This window comes from Bufo bufo, chromosome 8 (assembly GCF_905171765.1).
Source record: "Bufo bufo chromosome 8, aBufBuf1.1, whole genome shotgun sequence".
Lineage (NCBI taxonomy): Eukaryota > Metazoa > Chordata > Amphibia > Anura > Bufonidae > Bufo > Bufo bufo.
In genome coordinates, this window is record NC_053396.1 from 21,190,395 (window position 1) to 21,212,987 (window position 22,593).

Sequence of the window (22,593 nt, forward strand, 5' to 3'; positions counted from 1 at the left end):
ATCGCTTCCTGGTCCATTAATACCACAGCAATTAGATCATGCTAATCTATCTCATCAAACGACACTCTGTTTTGTCTGGATGACACTCATTCATCCATGGTCGTCGAGGCGCAGCCAAAGATTATTGTGAACCTTGTAAATGAAGGCGAATTAATAAGGTGATTTCTAGTTAATGGTTTTCGAGGTTTCATTGAACCCACTGCCATTAAGCGCATCTCGATCTCGGCCGGTTGCTATGCTCTGCGTCCAGTTATTTACCATGTCCTGGCGTCCCGCTGAGGCAGAGAATAGTCAACAGCTTCCAGCACAGAGCGTTCCCTTGTCTTGGCTAGGGGTAAGGGCTAGCAAGGCCTGCACTTCCATTGCCCTTGATATGTCTATATTATGGATGAAGCTATAGGATAGAAATCCACTGCGCTCAGTAGGGAGCTTAGGGGGGGGAGGCCTGCGCTGCCAGCTATGTACCTGCTCTGTATATAAATGGAGTGGTTGACAGAGGAGAGGATTGGCAAAACAAAGCAGAAGGGGCACGCCAAGGTCACGAGAACATGCGAAGTACAGAATATGTAATGAGGCTTTTCATGGGCATGCAAGGGGAACTCTTCAAAAAAAAAAAAAGTTGCAATGTTTTGGGGCACGGGGTTGCACGTACAAAAATAGTATAAAATTGAAAGGATCCTTTTTGAAATTGAGAAGACTGTGAACAGCACGTTAAACAAATTCCTTCCCCGGGGTTCCTTTGTGCTGATTAGTGATATGCTTCTACGGATGCCACATGGACTTGATCTTCCACCTAAGTGCCTGGTCAAAAGGGCCTCACGGCTAGAGGTACACGCATGGTGGTACGCTCTCCATTACATCGAGCTGCTCCTACGTTGTGGGCATGTCAGAGGTTAATTGCATGGTAATGGCAACCTGGAGAGTTCAGGGCTTCACACGGTTCCAGCTCTCCTCTTCTCTCCTCGTCTAGGCATTACTAGTATTACCAAATTGAGACCTCAGCCCCCTCCATAGTGCCGCTCATTTTGTCTCTCAGGTGTTTGGGTCTTGCTGCTCCTTATCTCATGACTAATCTTGTTCTCCTTCTGACTCCCCTTGTACTTGTGAATTGGAATCAGGTAGTTTGCTCCCAGTCTTATTCCTTCCCTTTAATCTTCTCCCCTCCCTCATACCTCTGGCTGGGTTGTCCCTCCCTCTATGCTTACTCTTATTCGCTCTCTTTTAACACCCCCCCTATATTCCCTCTTCTCTCTCTCCCCTTTCCTTCTCCCTCCTCCCTTCTCCACTGTTTCTCTCCCCCTTTCCTTTTTCACTCCAACAGAATGGAAAGTCGAGCTGTCAGGTTCTGTCAGTCTGGAGCCTCCCTCATACAGTCACACTTTGCTCTACCGACATAACTGCACGGACCTGGTGGCTAAGTACTAAACTGAAGCTGTGCACGTAACCCGCCCCGTCCTCAGGTTTATTGCTGATTGTAGGCTGCAAGAATTGCCGAAGCCTTTTTACCTTTTTTTGTTGGAACGCTTGGACTGGTGACCACCTGCAGACCATCCACACTTACCACCCATTCTCCTGCTCTTCTGACATATTCACCTTGCCTGTATGCAACTTGCCAACCAACCAACCGAAAAAGTAGTGACTTCTCTCTAGGTGGTATACACAACCGGATACACCTGCCTGTCAATCTGACAGCTCGCATGTTGCCTCCGACGATCACGCCGACTTCCCGTAATGCACGTTTCGAAATGGTACAAAGTCACATCAGCTGATTGGGGATATCTGCCTCCTACTCCCTTATCAAATCCTTCCTCGCAAGAACATATCTGAGGTATGTACCACTTAAATCTTCTCGTAAAACATTCTGCTCGGCCAAGTTCTAATCTTCTCTTAAAACATTCTGCTCGGCCAAGTCATTCCACCGACTGGTCAACACTTATTTAGGGCACTTTCACACTAGCGTTTTTCTTTTCCGGTATGGAGTTCCGTCACAGGGTCTCAATACCGGAAAAAAAAAACTGATCAGTTTTATCCTAATGCATTCTGAACGGAGAGCAATCCATTCAGGATGCATCCGTTCAGTCCCTCTTACGGTTTTTGGCCGGAGAAAATACTGCAGCATGCTGCAGTTTTCTCTCCGGCCAAAAATACTGATCACTTGCCGGATCCGGCATTAATTTACATTGAAGTGTATTGGTGCCGGATCCGGCATTAAAATTGCCTCATTGACGGATCCACATTTGCAGACCGCTAAATCTGTGGGAAAAAAATAATAATACTGGATCCGTTTTTCCGGATGACACCGGAGAGACGGATCCGGTATTTCAATGCATTTGTCAGACGGATCCGGCAGGCAGTTCCGGCGACGGAATCCTCTGACGCAAGTGTGAAAGTAGCGTTAGTATTTTGGAGTGTTTTATTTCAGATAATTCTTTTTTCCTTTTGCGTACCCGTTAAGTATCATCTTCAGGGTTTACCGCTGAAACAATTTGTACATGATGATGATGATGATGATGATGAGCTTTGAGTGGTGTAGGAAGTGTCTTGTCTCTTCCACCACTTACCTTAGGATCATTGTCCTAATCTGCTATGTGTCTTTTGTTTTATTCTGTATTGATTTTCCTGCGCTCGGTGGAGTCCCGTCTCTTCTATACTTTCCACTCGCTGTTTCTCCATTCACACCCTCACTTCTGACTTGTCCTTCTCTCACCTTTTTTCTAATTGACAAGTTCATCTCCCACTACAAGTCTCCTCCCTGTCTGGGCTTTTTTGAGCTTCCCTCTTTAACTTCATCCCTCCATCCTCTTGTCGAGTTCTTTTTTCTTCCCCTATTCTTTTCTTCTTCTTCTTCCTCCCTGCCTTCCAGCATGTTCTCCCTCTCCCTCCCATCCAACCTCCTTTGTAAGTTGGGAAAACACAGAGCTGCCTCCGTATCTAGCGCCTGGTACGAGGTGTCCCAGGTTTGAGAGGTGGTGGATGGCTGGGTTGTGCAAGCTCTCTCTCTCTGACAGATCGGCATCCTTCCATTTTCTAAACCCTAGAATCATATCTCTGCCAAAAATAAGTATTTACGCTCCTTAACCCTTCCCCCACCCCAGTGACGTTAGCACTGATTAAAAGGGAAAACCTTATTGTCTCGTTCCTAATGTTCCGTTTCTCCCAGAATCTCTTCATGCACAAAATAATGAGACGCTGCAGATTAAATGCTTAATAGGTTTATCAGAGCTAAATGGTTTCTAGAATGGATCAGAGAGTTGCCTTTCCCAGCAGGTATCCTCGTCTGGTATAGTAGTCATCACAGCAGCACCGTCGACTCTTATACTTGTGGAGTTTCATGCACTTTACCTATATATGTATTCACCTGGGGGTGCGATTTCCCTTTAAAGAAAGACAGAAACTAAACTTTGGCACGTCGGTCCGAAAACAAAAACACTACGTGTGATCCGGCCTGGCTATAAATCACAGTTTGTGTCGCAATCTAGGCAATTTCAGCGCGCACGTTCCCGAAAACAATCTGGCTGGGACAGCAAAAGCTAACATGTCGCTTCCTAAGACTTAAAAATACAAGCAATTTCCTATAAGAAACCTCACGGATTCTAAAACTGTAAGGTCACTCCCTTGTGTATCCTCCTGAAGGACACCCTGTTATAAAGGACTTCCTTTTTACCGCAGTATATTCTCACGCTCCTTCCCTTACACACAAATCCCTTTGGATGCCCTGGGCCGAAAAAGTACAATAGTTTTGTACAAAGTGAGTTTGCATCCTAATTTGACCCAGAAATGCTGTGCCCGGCACCGCTTCCTGGTCATTGTTAGTTATAGAATAATTTCAGTCTTCCATTTTCGGAACCTTTTTTTTTTTTTTTGTACGAGGACCACACAAGATATATGTGTTTTTGACTTTTTTTTTTTTTAAGGCAAAACTGCAATCTGTGATCATTTTGCATTCTAATGACGTAAAACTATATAAAACGATGTAAGTAGATGATAAATAAAATCCCAAAACTGGTCTAAATGCAAAAAAAATAAATAAAAAAGAAAGGGGCAGGCGGACAATCCTGGGGTTTTTAATATAGAGCAAAGACAAAAAAAAATCTTTCCTAAAGACGCATTGCGGATACTGGGGAATGTGATTTTTGATTTCACTCTGGAATTTCGTGGCAAAATCCTCTTCTATTGCATGTGGAATTTGTTGTGAGTTTTGCTGTGAATTCACCCCCGAAATGCCCGGATGGTAGGTCACTTTCCAGTCTTTTAAAATCTCACCCACTTTTGCTGCTACCCGCCAATCTGTCTGGAAAATCTGCGGCTTATCTGCCACGTGTGAACATCATCTGATTTCACATGATTTCATAAACATAAAAAAAAAGATGGAAGTGTACTTCAGTCTCAGGGGGTCCAGGAAGCTGAGATATGGGATGCTGTTAAAGCTTTTAGGATAATTGACAATAAATATTCTCATTTCTCAGCTTCCTGCGGCCCTTTCAGTTTGATCCTGACGGGGATAGCGGGGATTTAACTACTGGGTTTTCTAGTTTTGGGTGGCCAATATATAGGGACCTCCCGCCGACCGTCTGAAGGGAAAGAGAGATTGAGCATGTTGGATTTCACCATGTTCGATCCTTTGCTCCCATGGTAGATGCATCTGACCAAGGCTTATTCCCTCTCGCCACCTGACTTGTCTGAGGTGAGGAGGCATGTTTCAGTGGGAAGGAATAGTAGGAGGCCAGCGTTAGGCCTCATGCACACGGCTGTTGTTTTGGTCCGCCTCCGAGACGCCGTTTTGGCGGCTCGGATGCGGACTCATTCAATTCAACGGGGGCGCAAAAGATGCGGACAGCACTCTGTGTGCTGTCCGCATCCGTTGCTCCGTTCCGTTGTCCGCAAAAAAATAAAAATAACCTGTCCTATTCTTGTCCGCAAGAATAGGCAGTTATAATAATGGCTGTCCGTGCCGTTCCGCAAATGGACACCATCCGTGTTTTGCGGATCTGCGATTTGCAGACCGCAAAACACACAACGGTGGTGTGCATGAGGCTTTAGGCTTACGTTTAGGCCTCCGACCGTTTTTTCCGATCTGCCTTTTTTTGCATTTATTTCTGTGGCGCCTCAATAAATGCGGACAGCGTGCGGATGTCATCCGCGGGGCCATTCCACAACTTATAGAACATGTCCTATTCTTGTCCATTTTCTGGACAAGAATAGCTATTTCTATAATAGGGACCGAAGAAAGCGCGGGGGCGGTAGATGTAGTTTGCGGCTGCAGAATCCATACGGTCGTGTGAATGTAGCCGTATAGCGATCATTAGGGTCATAGATAAAAGTTCTGATTTATAAAGCACATTACAGATATGAGTTCACACGCCGGCTGGGCTCCCGCAGGCCTCGGAGCGTAACAGCGGGGCACATATCTACGTAAGCCTATCATATCTTCCGTCATTAGGTGATCACACTCTTATGAGTCCCGCAAAGCAAAATAAATGAACAGATTTCCTCTTCATTGTCCGCCCGCGATTCTGGGATGCTTATTTTTATCAGTTTGACTAATGTCCGCATCATTTTCCTTTTTTCGCTCCGAAGGAAAGGAAATTTCCCGGTACATCCCAGCAGTGACAGGGCAGATTAGATAAGGTCATTTTCAGCAAACACAGATCTGCTCCACAGTACAGCAATAAAATCTCATATCCTGCCATGAGCCGCCCCGGTCAGTCTGACGGTACGCCCTTTTTTTGATTGTCCTGTAAGGTGATCTGTCCTTGAGCCTAGTGAGGCAGTGAATGGGAGATTATTGTGATGTTACTGTGGGAATGTCGGTGTGTAAACTTTTGTCACTCTCTCTCCTTGTGTCTAGGTTAGTGGCAACATGCTGGTGTCCGCGCTGCCATCTCTACTCCTCCTGCTTCTCAGTTTTTCCGTGAGGACATGGACCTCCAGACCAGCACGTGTCTACCTGTCATACAAAGGTAAGACGAAATCATTAGCGCGGTTTGCAAGGAAATGCACCGGCTTTCCTTTTGTACGCGGTATCCACGTCTGTCGCATTGGCTGGATGAATCCAAACTCAGATGGACTTTGCTTTTATATTTTTCTCATTATCCTAGCAGAATAAATCTTTTTTTTTTGGGGGGGCGTGGTAAATACCTTCTCAGTTTGCTGTCACCGTTAACCGTGATAATAGGATGAAGCTCAACCTTTCACAGAGGTCAGATAATGATCATTATAAGTATTTACGTGCAAGGGTTAAACAGGGTTGTCTCACTTCAGCAAATGGCATTCATACTGTAGAGAAAGTAAATACCAGGCACTTACTAATGTATTGTGATTGTCCATATCCTCCTTTGCTGGCTTGATTCGTCCATCATATTGCACACGGCTCATCTCCAGGGGTTACGACCACCCTGCAATCCAGCATCGGTGGCCGCGCTTGCACACGACAGAAAAAGGCACCGGCCTGTGTGGTGTCCGGGACCCCAGGAGTGCACATAGGCCTATAATATTGGGCCATCTGTCGACACATTCTATGTTTCTATAATGTGCAAGCACGACCACCACTGCTGGATTACAGCTGGTCATAACCCCTGGAAACGACCAGTGTATAATGTGATGGAAAAAAACGAATCAAGCCAGCAAAGGAAGCAATATGGACAATCACAATACATTAGTAAGTGCCTTGTATTAACTTTCTCTACATGATAAATGCCATTTGCTGAAGTGAGAGGACCCCTTTAATCACGGCAGTCAAGAAAATGAAAGTTGATAGGGCCCTGCTGTTTGTATGATTGTGTATTTGTAGGATTTTCAAGATCATTTGGAATGAATCTGCATTAAAGGTAGAGTAACTGCATACATCAGGTTATTTATAGAGCTGCGTTCACTATCCTGTGGGCTTCAGAGCTGAACTCTCCCAGGGTTCCTTGCTGACGAAGTGTCTGCACAGAGCTGGATTTGATGGTTTACATGCCGGAAAGTGTTGCCTTTACACTGTGCACTAATCTGATGTAGAAGAAGCTAAAAGTCCTCATACATCTCAGCTGGTGGCCGAAGCAGCTTGCTCGGCCGATAGCTATTCTTACCGACTTCCCCCATCATGCATGTGTTTTCAGTGGAGAGAGGGGGATGAACCGCTGCCAGACAATCCTAGACACAAGACTCCCATGTAAATGGGAGGTAGTCAGCAAATCTCGCCAAAATTGGTAGGTTTGGCCAACTTTCTTCTAATATATATGGGCACCCTAAAGGGGTTGTCCAGGATTAGAAAAACATGGCTCTTTTACTCCAAAAACACCCTCCACTCGCCCATAGGTAGTGTCTGATGTGGCAGCTCAGCTCCATTGAAGTGAATGTGGCTGAGCTGTAATACTACACGTTACCTGTGGACAGGTGTGGTGCTGTTTTGGGAAGAAAGCAGCCACATTTTTCTGGCCCTTTAATTGTCGCACTGTATTTTACGAGCGGATGAACGGGTTGTCTCACAAGGACAACCATTTTTAAAGCTGAGTTGGCGCAGTATTTACCTGATCACCGCAGGTTCAGCTTCTCTTACCCCCGGCGATCAGCTGCTACCATCGGGGAAGCCATTGGCAGCATTATATGGCATCTATTCAAAAGTGTATTGCATGGATGCGCGCCAGGTCTTCCAGAGCGTTCTGACTCATGGGGGAGGCGGGGTGTCACTATACTAACACTGTATACGGACAGGGGTTATCATCTTGGGACAACCCATTTAAAGGGAGTGGGAGGGACACTTTCACTTAAAGAGGTTATCCTATGAGTAATGTAAAAAATGAAAATCAGACATCACATAGGACATTGCAATCTCTTTCTAACAAAGCTAGAACCAGCCCTGTACCTCACATGGGTCCAGAGATCTCCCCATTCATTGCTCCAATTTATATCAAGCTGGCAGCTCAAGGGAAGTGTCCTTTCTGTTGCAGCTCAGGGGGCGTGTCCTTTCTGTTGCAGCTCAGGGGGCTTGTCCTTTCTGTTGCAGCTCAGGGGGCGTGTCCTTTCTGTTGCAGCTCAGGGGGCGTGTCCTTTCTGTTGCAGCTCAGGGGGCTTGTCCTTTCTGTTGCAGCTCAGGGGGCATGTCCTTTCTGTTGCAGCTTTCTCCTTGTCACAGCTCGGGAGGCAGGAAGGATTAAGGATGAAACTGAGCATGTGCGGCCATCTCAGTGAGCCAGACAAAGAAATAAGAAAAAACAAACAAACAGCAGGTGGCGCTATGCAGATACATTTTATAGAATAAATCAGTGACTATGCAAAAAATTTTATGACATGCAATTGCAAAAGTATTCAGATCCCGGTGCTGGTTTGAAAAATGTAGAATATTTTTTGGGGGATGACCCCCTTTAATCTTGATATATAGTTACTACAGCTTCAGTCCCAATGTTTTCCGCTGAGCAGCCCTGTCTCCATGTTTACTACAGCCCACTGTGCACTAGTCCCAACACAGGCGCTAATGGAGGGGTATGTGAACACGACCGTATTTGTGGTCTGCATCCAATCCGCATTTTTTTTGCGGATCAGATGCGGACCCATTCATTTAAAAAAATGCAGACAGCACACCGTGTACTGTCCACATCCTTATGTCTGTTCCACAGTACCGCAATTAATATAAAACATGTCCTGTTCTTGTCCATTTTGAGGACAAGAATAGGCATTGTTACAATAGGTCTGCAAAAAAAAAAACCAAAAAAAACTATGTAACGCGGGCGTCACACAGACTGCATCCGTATTTTGTGCGGACTGCAAAATACATATGCACCCTTATACTGTGCACTAGTCTCCCATGCCATGCGCAGTCTTATTTCATGAAGGCCTAGACCCCCCCTCCTTTATTAGCGGCCATGTTGGGACCACAGCGCAAAACTGAAGTATAGTGCAGACTCTAGCACCTGATTAATAATGCAATGCATTTACCAGTGCAGCTCATTTTTGCACCTTTGCAGACGTTAATTCAGTTCTGTAATATAATGACATTCCTAGAATTATAACGCCGATGAATATTCACCGGCAGACAATACGTTGCAGCTTGCAGCAGTGCGTAATCTGTGAATGGGATCCAGTCTGTCATAAATTAGTCTGTGGTCTGCCAGTCAAAAGCAGGAAAGCCACAGGGGTGGGAGGAACTGGAATTTCCCATGTCAGGCTGTGACAGCCATCCCAACAGTTCATTAGGGATTTGCTATTTAAGCAGTTCCCTTTAATATTGCAAACAGGTATGTAACATGACAAGCACCTGCCTGCCGTACTGTCATAGGAGATGGGGGGGGGGGGGGGGGGGCGGACGTATTGTTCTGAGGACTGACACCTGCACCGTACACCATTTCTTTCCTGACCTCGGGTGTCACAAGCCCTGCAGGCAGGATCCCTCTTATTGCCTGCCATACAAGTGTCCCATGGGGGGGTGACCTCTTGCCATAAGGTCATCAAGGAGGGGGAGAAGAGATTACCTTGTGTTTTTGTGTGTATTTGACCTCTAACCTTAAAGGGTCGCAAGAAGGTGAAGAATTGTCTCCTTGTGTTTCCTCCTGAAGGAATTTGGAGCGCTGGGTGGGGGGCACTGTTGGCGGACTCTTGATATTGACCGGTGAACAATGAAGGGCTGTTTGACACCTATCCTTCCATAAACAAGCTGGCGTAATAAAAAAATAAAAAAATCCGTCACCATTTTGTACAGTTTTTTGGAGGCCATGCCATCTTTACAGCTCTTGGCAACCAGTCGTACACACGCTCATGTTACAAGCAACAGCAGATTTTCCGATATGGTGAATTAGTATGAAAAAGGCTCCAGGAATGACCGGACTTTTAGAAGTCTACGAGCGGGATCTGAACTTATGAAGCGGGTGCAAGAGTCACGCCGAGTGTTAACGCGTCCCCGGCGCTGATTACAAAAAGAACAAAGGGGGAAGGGGGGGCAGTTGTCGGGATTTTGACGTACTTTGTTCTTGACAAGCGCATCCCAAAAATACCACGCTTACCTCAGCGCAGCCGCGGGGGCCTATTAATAGGGAGCACTGAGCCCCGCTATCTGTGTGTATGTGACAGCTGGGTCTTTATCCCTCGAGTCACTGGGTGCGCCTGGGGGACACCCTCTGAGCTATCCTATGTGTCAGACCATATCTATGTATATGAGCTCACAGCCAGTGCATGCTTACTGTATGCGAACCAGTCGGAGTTTATGAGAAATTTTAAGCAGCTCTAGCCGACAGCAGATCCTCCTACAGTGTCGTAAATCTTCACTTACCCGGTTCGCAGCTCTTTCCCATATTTAAGTTGTTATTTCAGTAGTCGGGTTTACCTTGATTTATCTGTCCCATCAAAATTCCTCCCTGTGAGTCTGAAGTGACCGGTCGCACATATTGATTGAAATCCTGGTGTCATTCCTTAGAGCGGACGTCATGGGTCCATGGATAGCTCCCTCGTTTCTCTTCATGTCCTGTATATAGTGAAGCAGCTGTAAATATAAGGGTATTGCCTTTTGAGTATCCAGCATTTGAATCATGGCCTACACAAGTGATTCGGGCACTTGGATGGTAACCGCGGTGGTAAGGAAACCGAATTCCTGCAAGCGGCATCTGCCAAATGCAAGCATGGTATATATGGCCGTCTATGTACTGTGCATGGCATGAGATGCTTCATAGGGCTAGCGGGGTTATTATCAGAATAAATCCTAATTATAGGGATTTCCAATTATATTGCGTTATTACATTTCCTAATAAAAATGGCTCTAAATTAGGCTTTAACTTGAAAAGGGTGGCCCCCATCTCAGACCTCCTGTAATATGGGTGCCACCATGGCTTCTGGCTCCCTTGAGCTTAACCTAAGGAGGCTTTGACCAGTCAATCAAAGGAGGCGTAATATTACATGGCGGCCACGAAAGGAGTTTTCAGAGACCCTAAAAAATTGAGCCGAAGGCCAGGAATGTTCCGGCACCACTGCTCTGGTGTTCCAGGCGGACTTTGTTTCCGTTACATTGGCAAACATGTGGCCAAATACTCGTGATTGCAGCAGCCAATCGGTGGCCTGAGTGGTCATGTGGAGCGGCTGGCATATTATCGCTGCAGCAGCAGAAACAAAGACCACGGGAGCCACCAGAGCAGCACCGCTGGGATTGAGCATTTGAGTATTGCTTTTTTTTTAATCTTATTACATTCCCGGTCTCCATCTAAATTTTTTTTTTAAGGTCTCGAAAAATTAAGCTTGAGTCTGCCAGATTAAGAGTTGCAGCTTGTTGGCTGCGATTCATTCCGGCTCATCGAGGAGGGGTCCCTTTTACGATGTCCATATGTCCTAATAGAGCACGTGTATAGGGGTTATCATGATGGTGCAATGTCTTTTAAGAACCTTTTTCTTGCCTTCCCATCGGTGAGATTCCCACCACTTCCACTTTGGCCTGGTGAAAAAAACCTTTCCATTCCCGAAACGCGTTGCTGTTCACCCATCGTATTTCAGCGGGATAAAAGCTGAGTTTGGTATCAAAATCTGCCTCGGTCACCATGCATTCTTCCGCCTTGTTTTTTGGGGAGATCCCAAATGGAGCAGCTGGCTGCATTCCTGAACTGGGCTCCTTATCTCTGCTCTCTGACTTTATAGCTCAATCCTTATCTTACTGATAAGAATGTGGCTTAAATAAGTGTTTATGACCTCTTAGTAATTTAGAGATAAGGTTTATTAGATGACCAGCACAAAGTGAAAGCGAAATTACCAGTCACACAGAAAAACTGTTAACCCTTTGTGACAGAATGGCTCAATATTTTCAATAAAGGCCAATTGAAAATATGATTTTTAGCCAAAAATTGCCTCCGAAGGTAGCCTTTAAAGGCGCGTGTATGCTGGACTATTTTCTAGTCGATCATACAGACGCTAATTATTTACCCGTTTTAAAGGTGCTGCCGATCACACGATGTTTGCTCATTTGTCGGGTGAATTCATAGTTTAGGCAGACACCTAAATCACAGCCCCATGCTGTGTGTACAGGGATCTGCTGCTCCGAAACAATGAATCTATACGGGGATGAGCAATTGCACTAGCCATCGCTCATCCCTATACAGTGGAGATGATTGCTGCATGCAAATGCAGCTCTCACCTCCTCTGACGAGCAGGGCAATTATCAGGAATTGCCTGCTCATTTGACGCGTGTAAATGTGCCTTTAGACGGGTGCACAACCGGCCAGTGAGCCGGACATCCTCGTCTCACATCCTGAATGTCCACTACACCTCTGCTCTTCGTAGACGTCAATACCCTCCCGGACGCTATCATTCCTTGGACGGTGGCTGTCTGCCCTTGGTGTACAGAGGAGAGGCGGTAACCCCTTGCTCGCACACAATCTGTGTAATTGGGGAGAACAGAACCCGTCCATTGTTGTCTGCTGCACTAATGCACTGTGAGCTGTAACAGCTGCCTGCAGATAAACCGTATATTCTGGCACTAGGTAACCTAGATGTCCCGTGGGAGAGATGCCCCTTTTCTCCATATGGAAGATAGAAAATATAGAGGGAGAGAATGTCCAAATGTGCAAATCCCCCTTAATAACGTAGTGAATGTAGCTGCAATGTTTTGTAACCAAAGACAACTACCAAATATTCTGTCCTATTAGTCTGGAGCTATGCGGTGTGGTAAGCCTATTAATTCCTTGTGTGGCGCTTTTTGTCTTGTGTTGAAAGACTTTTTATTGTCTTGTGTTCTACAGTTGTATGTCCCGCTGCTAGTCATGACTTTTCCTAGCGGGCCCGACCAGATTTGCAAAAGAGCAATTTTTGTATTTTTTTTTTTACTGCCAGTGTAGAGAATATCTGTACAACTAAGGCCTCTTGCACACACTGTATGTATTTCGCGGTCCGCAAAAAACGGATCCGCAAAAATTACGGATGACATCCGCGTGCATTCCGTATTTTGCGGAACGGAACAGCTGGCCCCTAATAGAACAGTCCTATCCTTGTCCGTAATGCGGACAATAATAGGACGTGTTCTATTTTTTTGGCGGAACGGAAATACGGAAACGGAAACCATGGACCATAAACGTGTGGCATCAGCGTTGCGACTGTGGTTTTCATGGAGTCATGGACTATAATGTGCGTGAGGGATCCAGAATCATGGACAGAAATAAGTCGTGCTTCCGTGGAGTCAAAATGGAACCACGGTCCGTGGAAAACCACTGATGCGTGAGTAGGCACATTGAAGTCAATAGATACGTTATAGTCTTGCGGAACACGGACAGCCCTCGTCAGTGATTTACTGAAGTGTGAATGAGGCCTTAGTGTTAGGCTCCACAGTGTCGCTTGGTCACCCCCCCTCCCCCTCCCAATCATGAAAAAATCTCAGGATTAGGGCTCATGTACACGACCGTATGTATTTTGGGGTCCTCAAAAAATACGGATGACGTCCTCCGTGTGCATTCCGCATTTTTCAGAACGGAACAGCTGGCCCATAATAGAATAGTACTGTCCTTGTCTGTTACGTGGACAATAATAGGTCATGTTCTATTTTTTTGCTGAACGGACATACGGACACGAAATGCACATTTCCATTTTTTTACGGCCCCATTGAAGTGAATGGTTCCGCATAGGGGCCGCAAAAAAGAGAGATCGGACACAGAAATAAAATATGTTTGTGTACATGAAGCCTTACATAAAGACATGAGAAATTACATGCAATGAAATCAGGGGATGTCACTATATTACCACTACGGTGGCTCTGACTACTAGACGGTGTACTAGGAAAGCTGAGTGACAACCAGTATAGTTGTCATTACTTCTCCTTCAATGGTTGTCGCCCATCTTTACCTAACCTCTGAATGGCATATCTGCCAAGTGATACAGCGATCATTTCCCTGGCCCTGAATCTTACATTACTAGACGGATAAAGAGTCGGGGAAAGTTCGCTGACCACCCCTATAGCAGCAGTAATTTGCTGCTGTCACTTTTGGAAAACAAGAGAAAAAAATATATAACATTCACCGATAATAAACGACGTCTGACTTTGTGAATGAGTGGACAGAATTTCTCATTTTTGACAGAAGTATCCTGTAACTTTTGCCTCAGTGACCTTTAAGTGTCACTTTCCAACATTTGTGCAGATTTATTATCGCTGTCCCAGGGGTCAGGTCTTGGCTTGGGTAAAAACATATTCATTGGCTCCGTCTCTGCGGCATTTTTAAAAATAATTGGTCTGCTGATAATAAATGTGTCTGCTGCTAGCAAATGGCCATGAACGGGAACAAACATGCTCTGCGCCTGCTCAGGCGTGTGGTATACGTGCTCCAGTTCTGTAGGACTGATTGATAGAAACGTAGATGTGTGATACATTCACTTATGGACAGTATGGGAAACATTATCAATTGTACCATGTATGTCCAACCTTTAACACCATTTTGTTTTTTCTTTCTACCGACCTCCACATCGCTTGCGTAGACATAGAGTTAAATGATACAATTCTTGCCACCACTAGGGGAAGCCCAGGAGCTTACTGTATACGTTTTATATATTGCGCCTAATGATAACACTAGTTTAATTGTATCATATAAAGGGGCTATGCTGGCTGACCTGTTGCATGTGCATCTGTTTTGGTGCCATGTTCCTATGTGCCCACATTGCTGAAAAAAATAATGATTTAACATATGCAAATTAGCCTCTAGGAGCAACGGGGGCGTTGCCGTTACACCTAGAGGTTCTGCTGTCTCTGCAGCTGTTGCACCCTCTGCACAGGCATGATGATGCTTACACTGCCTGACTGTTAGGCCTCTTTCACACTACCGTTTTTTTTTTCCGTTTTGCGGTCCGTTTTTTGCGTTCCGTATACGGTCCGTATACGGAACCATTCATTTCAATGGTTCCGCAAAAAAAACGGAATGTGTTCCGTATGCATTCCGTTTCCGTATTTCCGTTCCGTTGAAAGATAGAACATGTCCTATTATTGCCCGCAAATCACGGTCCGTGGCTCCATTCAAGTTGGGTCCGCAAAAAAAACGGAACACATACGGAAATGCATCCGTATGTCTTCCGTTTCCGTTCCGTTTCCGTTCCGTTTTTTCTGAACCATCTATTGAAAATGTTATGGCCAGCCCAATTTTTCCAATGTAATTACTGTATACTGTATATGCCATACGGAAAAACGGAACGGAAACGGAAACACAACGGAACCAAAAAAAACGGAACAACGGATTTGTTAAAAACGGAAAGCAAAACACTGAAATGGACATACTGTAGTGTGAAAGAGGCCTAAATCAGAGATCAGAGGGCGCGGCAATTGCAGAGAGAGAAGAGCCTCTAGGTGTAACGGCGACGCCCCCGTTGCTCCTACAGGCTCATTTGCATATATTAAAACTCCTTTTTCTCAGCAATGCGGACACATATGAACATGGGACCAACACAGATGCACTCCGCTGCCAAGCGCACATGTAACAGGTCAGCCAGTGTCATAGGTACAAAACTGCTGACAGATGCCCTTTTAACCCCATGTTTGCATGGAGCAGTCGGAGTGCTATATCAGAAAATTGGAGCTCCGACTGCTCCAAAGATATATCAGGAAATCAGTCAGCACAGGGTTGTCCACCTCTGAAACATTTTCACCGCTCTTCGGTCCCCACTTATTAGCTTCCTGAATGGACGGGGACCACGTGTGCCGCTGAAGCCAGTGATTTACCCCAGCGGTGATGTGGTCCATGAGGATTTGCGCGGATTCTCTGAAGGAATAAAAGACAGAGGTCAGGAAACCGGCCTACATTTTGGCAACAGCTGCTCCTGTATGAAGATCGTTACATATTTTTTTACGTCTTGTGCGGAGGACATTTCAGCCACATCCTCGCATCCGTTTCCGTGAATATCTATGGTAGAGCAGTTCTGTGTCATATTTCTTTAATGGGATTTGCAGCCCACCAATTTCCCAAATTTTTCAAGGAAGTTTATTTAAGGGAAAGATTAACCCCCCCCCCCCCCCCCCCTGGTATATTCATTAGGAAATATGACATCAAATCAAAGATATGTGCATTCTGCAAAGTCAGCCTCTCCATGTATTACTAACCGTGGCCCTGAGAGCAGTTCATTACTGCAGGGTGGGGGATGGGAAGCGACAACTTCTGTGTCTGTCCAATGATGTCATCCAGCGCTTCACACTGCAAAATCTGTAGCTACTTATGGTACAGAATATGTCAATATTAATAATTTGTGGCAACGAGGTCATTATGCCAGCCCGGGTATATTATCCAGTCGGCAGTATCTCCTAATAAATGCCATTTTGGAACTGGATCTGCATAAAGGGTTGAGTAACTCATTGCAGAAAGTTGTCAGACACGTCCATGACAGCTTAGCAGAGCTGCTATGCAAAAGTGACATAGTTTCAGAAGAATGCAGTGTAGAAAACCAGGACGTATTTCTCAGCGGCGCTCGACCAAACATTGCAATATAGTAGAAGGTTTCTTCATTGTAAAGGCAACGGATTGTCTCCTTCGCCAGGCAGTTAATACCGACATTGACCGTGTCGGACTGGGATACCCAGGGCCCACCAGTAAAATTCATTCCGGAGGCCCACTGTTAAGCTACATGCATATACTACCTACCCACACTACCCAGTTTTTTAATATGGACATGCCTCCCATGTCCATATTATGTCCCTCTTTTGGGGGCACAGTCCCACTGTCCCTCTTTCATCCTTAAATGTCCCTCTTTTTGACCTGGGGAATTGATGCATAAATGTGCATTAATTGCTCCTTACTAAAGTGTCTGTACGGTTTCTACCTGTATATTAGACCAGAACTTCATTATTTGGTGCAATTGGAACTTATACTCACCTAACCGATCCCCAGCTATTGCAGAGTCAGTAATTATGCTTTGGGTGGAGTTAGAGGAGAGGCCTAGTATGAAAAAAATGTAAGCGATGCGTGCCGCACATATTGTCCCTCTTTGCAATTTTCTAAAGTTGGGAGGTATGCATACGCAATGTGCTGTCTATCATCTCAGCCAGTCTATCTATATGTTAGTCTACTTGAGCAGGGGGTAAGGGACTAGCCGCCCACCTTGCTCAGGGGCCCATCGGGGGATTCACCTGTTCCCCCGTGGGCCAGTCCAAGCCTGGACATTGATAATAGTGCTCCCATTTACCAGTATCGTTTTGGCCCGCAGGTCTGTCACTGGAGTCCGGATAAGGGGAGACGTGGCAGCATGATCGGGATCTAACCGCATTAGTGGGAACGGATACATTGCATAAATTCTGAGGATATTAAAGTTCTGGAAAACCCTTTAAGGCAGCCATGCTCAACCTGCGGCCCTCCAGCTGTTGCAAAACTACAACTCCCAGGATTCTTGGGCAGCCTACAGCTATCAACCTACAGCAGGGCATTGTGGGAGTTGTAGTTTTATAACAGCTGGAGGGCCACAGGTTGAGCATCCCTGCTTTAAAGTATAAATCAGAGCATTGAAAATTCAGAATTTCCGAGACTCCAAAAGGGTTTTTCAAGAATTTCCTACTCTGCATAGGTCATCAGTATCTGATCTGCAGGGTTCCGACCCCCAGGACCCCCGCTCCAACGCACCAAGCACAGTGCCATACATAGTACAGTGGCTGTGATTGGTATTACAGCTCAGCCCCATTCACTTCATTGCGGCTGAGCCATGTAAACGACGAACATGATGTCTGCGAGAAGGCAGCAGTGCTGCTGCAAGCAAAGGTCCCTTCTCTAACAGCTGATCGGCGAGTGTCCCTGGTGTCGGACCCCCACTGATCAGATACTGACTTATCCAGAGGCAGGTCGAGTAGACTGTATGGGAGCGCCGGCTGTCTCTAACACTCACATAGAAATCAGGGAAATGGTACCCCTGTTCTCAGGATCGACGGTGGTCCCAGCGGTTGGACCCCACTGATCAATTAGTTATCCCCCATCCTGTGTATGGGGGATAACTTGCAAACTTGGCACACCCCATTGAATTTCTTATTTTGTCACCCTCTGGTGTTCCCTAGTAGTGCATATTTACTAACATTTAACTAAATCCCATTTAAGCTTCGTCTCCGGGACCACCCCCAAAATGCCCACTTTTGATAGTTTTAGAAAAAAAGCCCCGCCGTGGTCCCAAGAACGTCCCGACAAAATTGGAACTGTTGGTGTACCTGGTAGTTTGCACCTGCTGAATATCAGGAAGCCAAGCCAATATGGGCCTCATTTAACACCACTGGCACTGTTTCCTATAGCAATCTACCACAATGCAGCTTTTCATTGGATAACATGGGCAACAAAAGAAGTTTTTCCTGTCTGACTGATTTGGTAAATGAGGTTTACTGTGATAGCCGACTATTCATTATTGGCAAGGACCTCCAGGTATACCCTCCCATCCTTTCTGACATTGGCCACGGAGCGACCGGCAGTACGGTTGCTGAGCCAACCATAAGACAAGCAGAGAGTATCATGCACGGGTGCTATTAATTGGCATTGGACCCATGTACGATACTTGTCGGGCGTCTTATGGCTACCTTTCAGTGTGCAGTTGCAAGATCACCCAAGATCAGACGGCAGAGTACCCTTGGAGGGGGAATTCAAGATTTGGGTTGTGATCATTGAAGATACAGGCGCAACGCAGAAGTTACAGGCACAACGCAGAAGTGTCACCTGTCGCCGCACTTTTCTACTTTTTCTTTTCTATAGAAGCCTATATACCCGTATTTACGCAGACCGCAGGGTCTATAAATGTCACCCAGTGGGTGGTAGACCGTAAGGAACTGCAGCGGAGAATGCGATCAGATGGTGAGTTTCACCATTTGTTTCTCATCTTTGTGAGCCTGCCTTGTGCACTGTGAATCTGGAATGGGGCCACATACCAGACAAAGAATGCCTTATGATGGGTGAGAAAAAGAGCGGAACAAAACCCCTCCACTGTAAAAAGAAAAAAAAATATCACAATGCAGATAAAGGTGACTTTATGAGCGTGCGGACCTTCCAGGCTTTCGAAGGGAAAGCTGCTGTGCAACGCACGGAAATATAATTTTATTAACCCAGTAATAGCTGCAAAACCTTGTATTGGCAGAAGGACGCCGCTCTGTCCTTATGTTACAGGAGGCAGGAACTAAAGTCATGTCCATGTGCCCCGCTCTCTGACCGACCGCCTGGGCAGCAGGGTTCAATCACTACGGGATTAGCTGGATTATAATAAAATCTAGTTTATAACTCCAAGAAATCAAAAAGTCCCCAATAAATACAAGTCTGTGAATCGTCCTCTTCTGTCAAGACGTAAAATTCCTTTCAGCTGTTCCTTATATCCGTATCTCCTGATTTTCAGAAGGCAGATCTGCCCAGTTGTGCCGTAATACACATGCCTTCTGTTGTCACTGCTCAGCTAGGCGGGCTCGCCCTTCGGTATGCACAGAGAGGTAGGTGGCCACCCATGTCTGAGCCGTAATGCAAGGAGTATTTGGTTGTCAACCAGTGTAACAACCAGAGTGGCATTACCACTTCTTCGCCCCGCTTCTATCTCTAATAAGCTAATATAATGTCATCTTGTGTATTTATTTCAGGTCCACTACACGGTGCATTCCTATTTCTAATGTAACAGTTATGTTCAAATGTAATATGCCTGGTTCACCAGCAGGTGGCAGCAAATACGGCAGAGCTGTGCTTAGGTGGAATGGAGCTTTCCATTCCTTACTAACCCCCCTCTGTGGAGGAGTGGGCGAGTCCCACTTCCTGCAGGAAGGGTGGGGACCAGAGTTAGTGAGTTTCAGCTTACCCCCTGCCAAGGGAGGGTGTGCTGGGCACATCTCTGCTGGACGTGCCCAAGCCAGCCAGAGCACCTTCAGCTCTGCTGGCCATGGAGGCCAAAGCATAAAGCCTCAGGAACCAGGAGTATAGTTCCCTGGCATAACTTAAGAGTCAGACTACAAAGAGAGAAGTGCAGCAGACAGAAGAGTCTGAGTTATACAGCCAGCCTGTCCGTACAGCAGAGCCAGAGAGAAACAAGTGTAGCAGAGACGAGTTTGCTTGCCAAGTTTTATTGCTAAAGCGTGCTGGGACCTACATAAAGCTTGAAGATTGTCTTGGATGAATTCAAGTAAAGCTGCTGTTCAACTTTATATAAGGTCTAGATTCGATTCTTTCTTCAATCCCTCAATTATTCCCCCTATTTATTGCTTCGTAGCCAATGCCTGGGGTCCAGCCATATCCAGGTAGGAGCACCGTGACACACACAGACATTTTAGGCTGCAACATACCACTCGGCATTCCTACACCTGGGACGTGCGTCATTACATCTATTAAGGGCCCTGGGGGGAGGCGCCCGTTGCACCAGCTTTCCCAGAACTGGCTGAGCAGATTGTTTGCACGGAGGTATCTGACGTATCTTTCAGTAAATGCTTGCAAATCCCTGTAAACTTTTAATTATGGGGCATCTTATCTTAGAATTCTGCGTTATGCTGTACCTCTGACATTCCTCCTGGAAATGTATGAATAAACTGATAACTGCAGTATGTAAGAACATGCCCCAATGACAAGGTAAGGTGTAACCTCCAATTGTGAAATGTATTCATATGTGTTCAGGAGGAATAACAGAGGAACAACGCAACAAAAGCTGCTTGTTACAGTGGTGGCCGCCACTGCTCTGGTGGCGAAGACCTGCTGCCCTCTCTCCCCTCCTTCCAGGCGGGTCCGGCTGCCGGAGTAGCTGTGTCCCTCCACACATGCTGTGGCTTACTGCTTGCCAGCTAGAGCTCTCTCTTTCTGCCCGTAGGGTGCTCCCTCTCCCTCTGGCTCTTAAAGGGCCAGCGCACACCCATCCTAATCTTCACCAGGCAATGGCTGGCCACCTTGGGGTACTTAAGGCACCTTCCCCACTGGAAAGGTTCCTGAGTAATAAGTTCTCGTTCGCTAGTTTCTTGCAAAGGTGTGCTGTCCTTCGTTTGTTTGCCCATGTATTAACTTTTGCCTGTCTTCTGGATTTGACTGTTCGCCGCCTGACCTCTGCCTTATTTCCGTTCTGACCCTTAGCTGCCTGCCCAGACCTCAGAATATTTATCCGATTGTGCGTAGTCTCCCTGCCCTGACCTTGGCCTGTCTCTGCCTACGGCTTTTGCCTGATCCCTCGGTGCTCGCACTAGTGTCTCGTTCTCCCTCCCCACCATGGTTCAGCAGTCACGTGAACAGAGACTATTCCAAGAGTTTATTATTCTGGTGGTTCCCCTGCAGCGAAGTCCAGATCCCTGTATAGGGGTTAAAGGGTGAATACCATGGAGGCCACTTAGATAACATCTTTAGCATTAACCCCAAGTCAAATTTGTTCAAGTGGCACAGCGATCCACATCTGCTTCGTAACAATGTTCCAACAGTGTTTTATCATGAATACAAGTATTTACTTTAAAGGGTTGTCCGATTTTTGTTATACCGGTAAGTAAAAATAAATAAAATAATAATAAAAAAAAAAATAATTATACTCACTGTCCCGAAACCCTTACGTTCCAGTGCCAGCGCTGTTGGATGCATTGATGATGTGCCTGTATAAAGGTACAGCTACAGGGTGACACTGGTCACAGCTGTGATCCCATAGAAATGAAAGGGATCATAGCGCGAGTCCCAAAAAATCCATCACTGCTGTTAGAATTTTTGGGACTCTTATTTCTATGATCCCATTTATTTATATGGAATCACAGTTACTCTGCTATCCTGGCTGCGTCATCGTCATGTAGCCGTACCCTAATTCACCTGACATTAAAGCAGGGATTATGAAAGGGTGGCGCTGGAACGGAGATGGTTGAGAAGGCAAGCATACTTTTTCTTTTTTTTTTAACCCTTTTATGAACAGATACTTGGTTTAACTACAAAAATAATTTATGTTTTTTAGAGAATTTTTTTCTTATTCAGTTTCATTTCGTAAAAACTGCAACAACATTGTTAAAAGCCATTTTCAAACGATAGCGCTTATAATTTTTTTTAACTGTTTTTATAAATTTAAAATAAGTTATTAAAATGGGGTTTTGTGTCAGTTGTTTTCATATATATTCCTTTTTACTTTTTTTTTTTTTTTTTTTACATATATATTTGGGACATAGTAGGTCCCCCCCCCCCCCCCCAAGAGGTCATTGAAAGACTTCTGGGGAACATTGAAACCTTTTTTTTTTATAGGGGAAAACAGCCTCCTGTAAGGCAGAGCTGATCAGGGTCTGCTAAGACCCTGCAGCTCTGCCATACCCGAAACACCTTGGGGTACAGGTGGGTGAATCGAATAGTCAGTGACCTAGATACTTGTGGAAAAAAGGCTAAATTCAAGCGGAGAGGGTACCCCGCACATTTACTACAACAACAAAGGGATAGGATGAATACACCTCAACTAATAGATCACAAGGAGAGAAAAACGCGCATACCTTTCATTGTAAAATATCATCCCTGGATTAATAGAGTGGGATCGGTCATCAATAAACACTGGAGTGTTGTAACCAGATCCTACCCATCAGTGGAAGAATTCACAAATCCCCCAATGATCTGTTATAAGCGAGCAGCGAACATACGGGATCAGATTATAAGAGCGGACATAGGCAGTAGTAGAGTGGAACCAAGACAAAGGGTTCTCTCCACAGCCCAAAAATACACCTTTTCATGTTTAAATTGTATACATCGCTCTAGTGTC

General features: G+C 45.6%; 1 protein-coding gene across 1 annotated transcript in view; it reads left to right on the forward strand.

The window, feature by feature from the left end:
• The first annotated feature begins 1,219 nt into the window (after window positions 1–1,219).
• Window positions 1,220–22,593, forward strand: part of LOC120978001 (semaphorin-3F-like) — a 91,415-nt gene continuing 70,041 nt past the window's right edge. Inside the window, exons 1-2 of the mRNA XM_040406219.1 lie at window positions 1,220–1,828; window positions 5,849–5,960. Of these exons, the coding sequence (XP_040262153.1) occupies window positions 5,861–5,960 (100 nt within the window). The 5' untranslated portion in view covers window positions 1,220–1,828; window positions 5,849–5,860. The remainder of the gene's footprint in view (window positions 1,829–5,848; window positions 5,961–22,593) is intronic.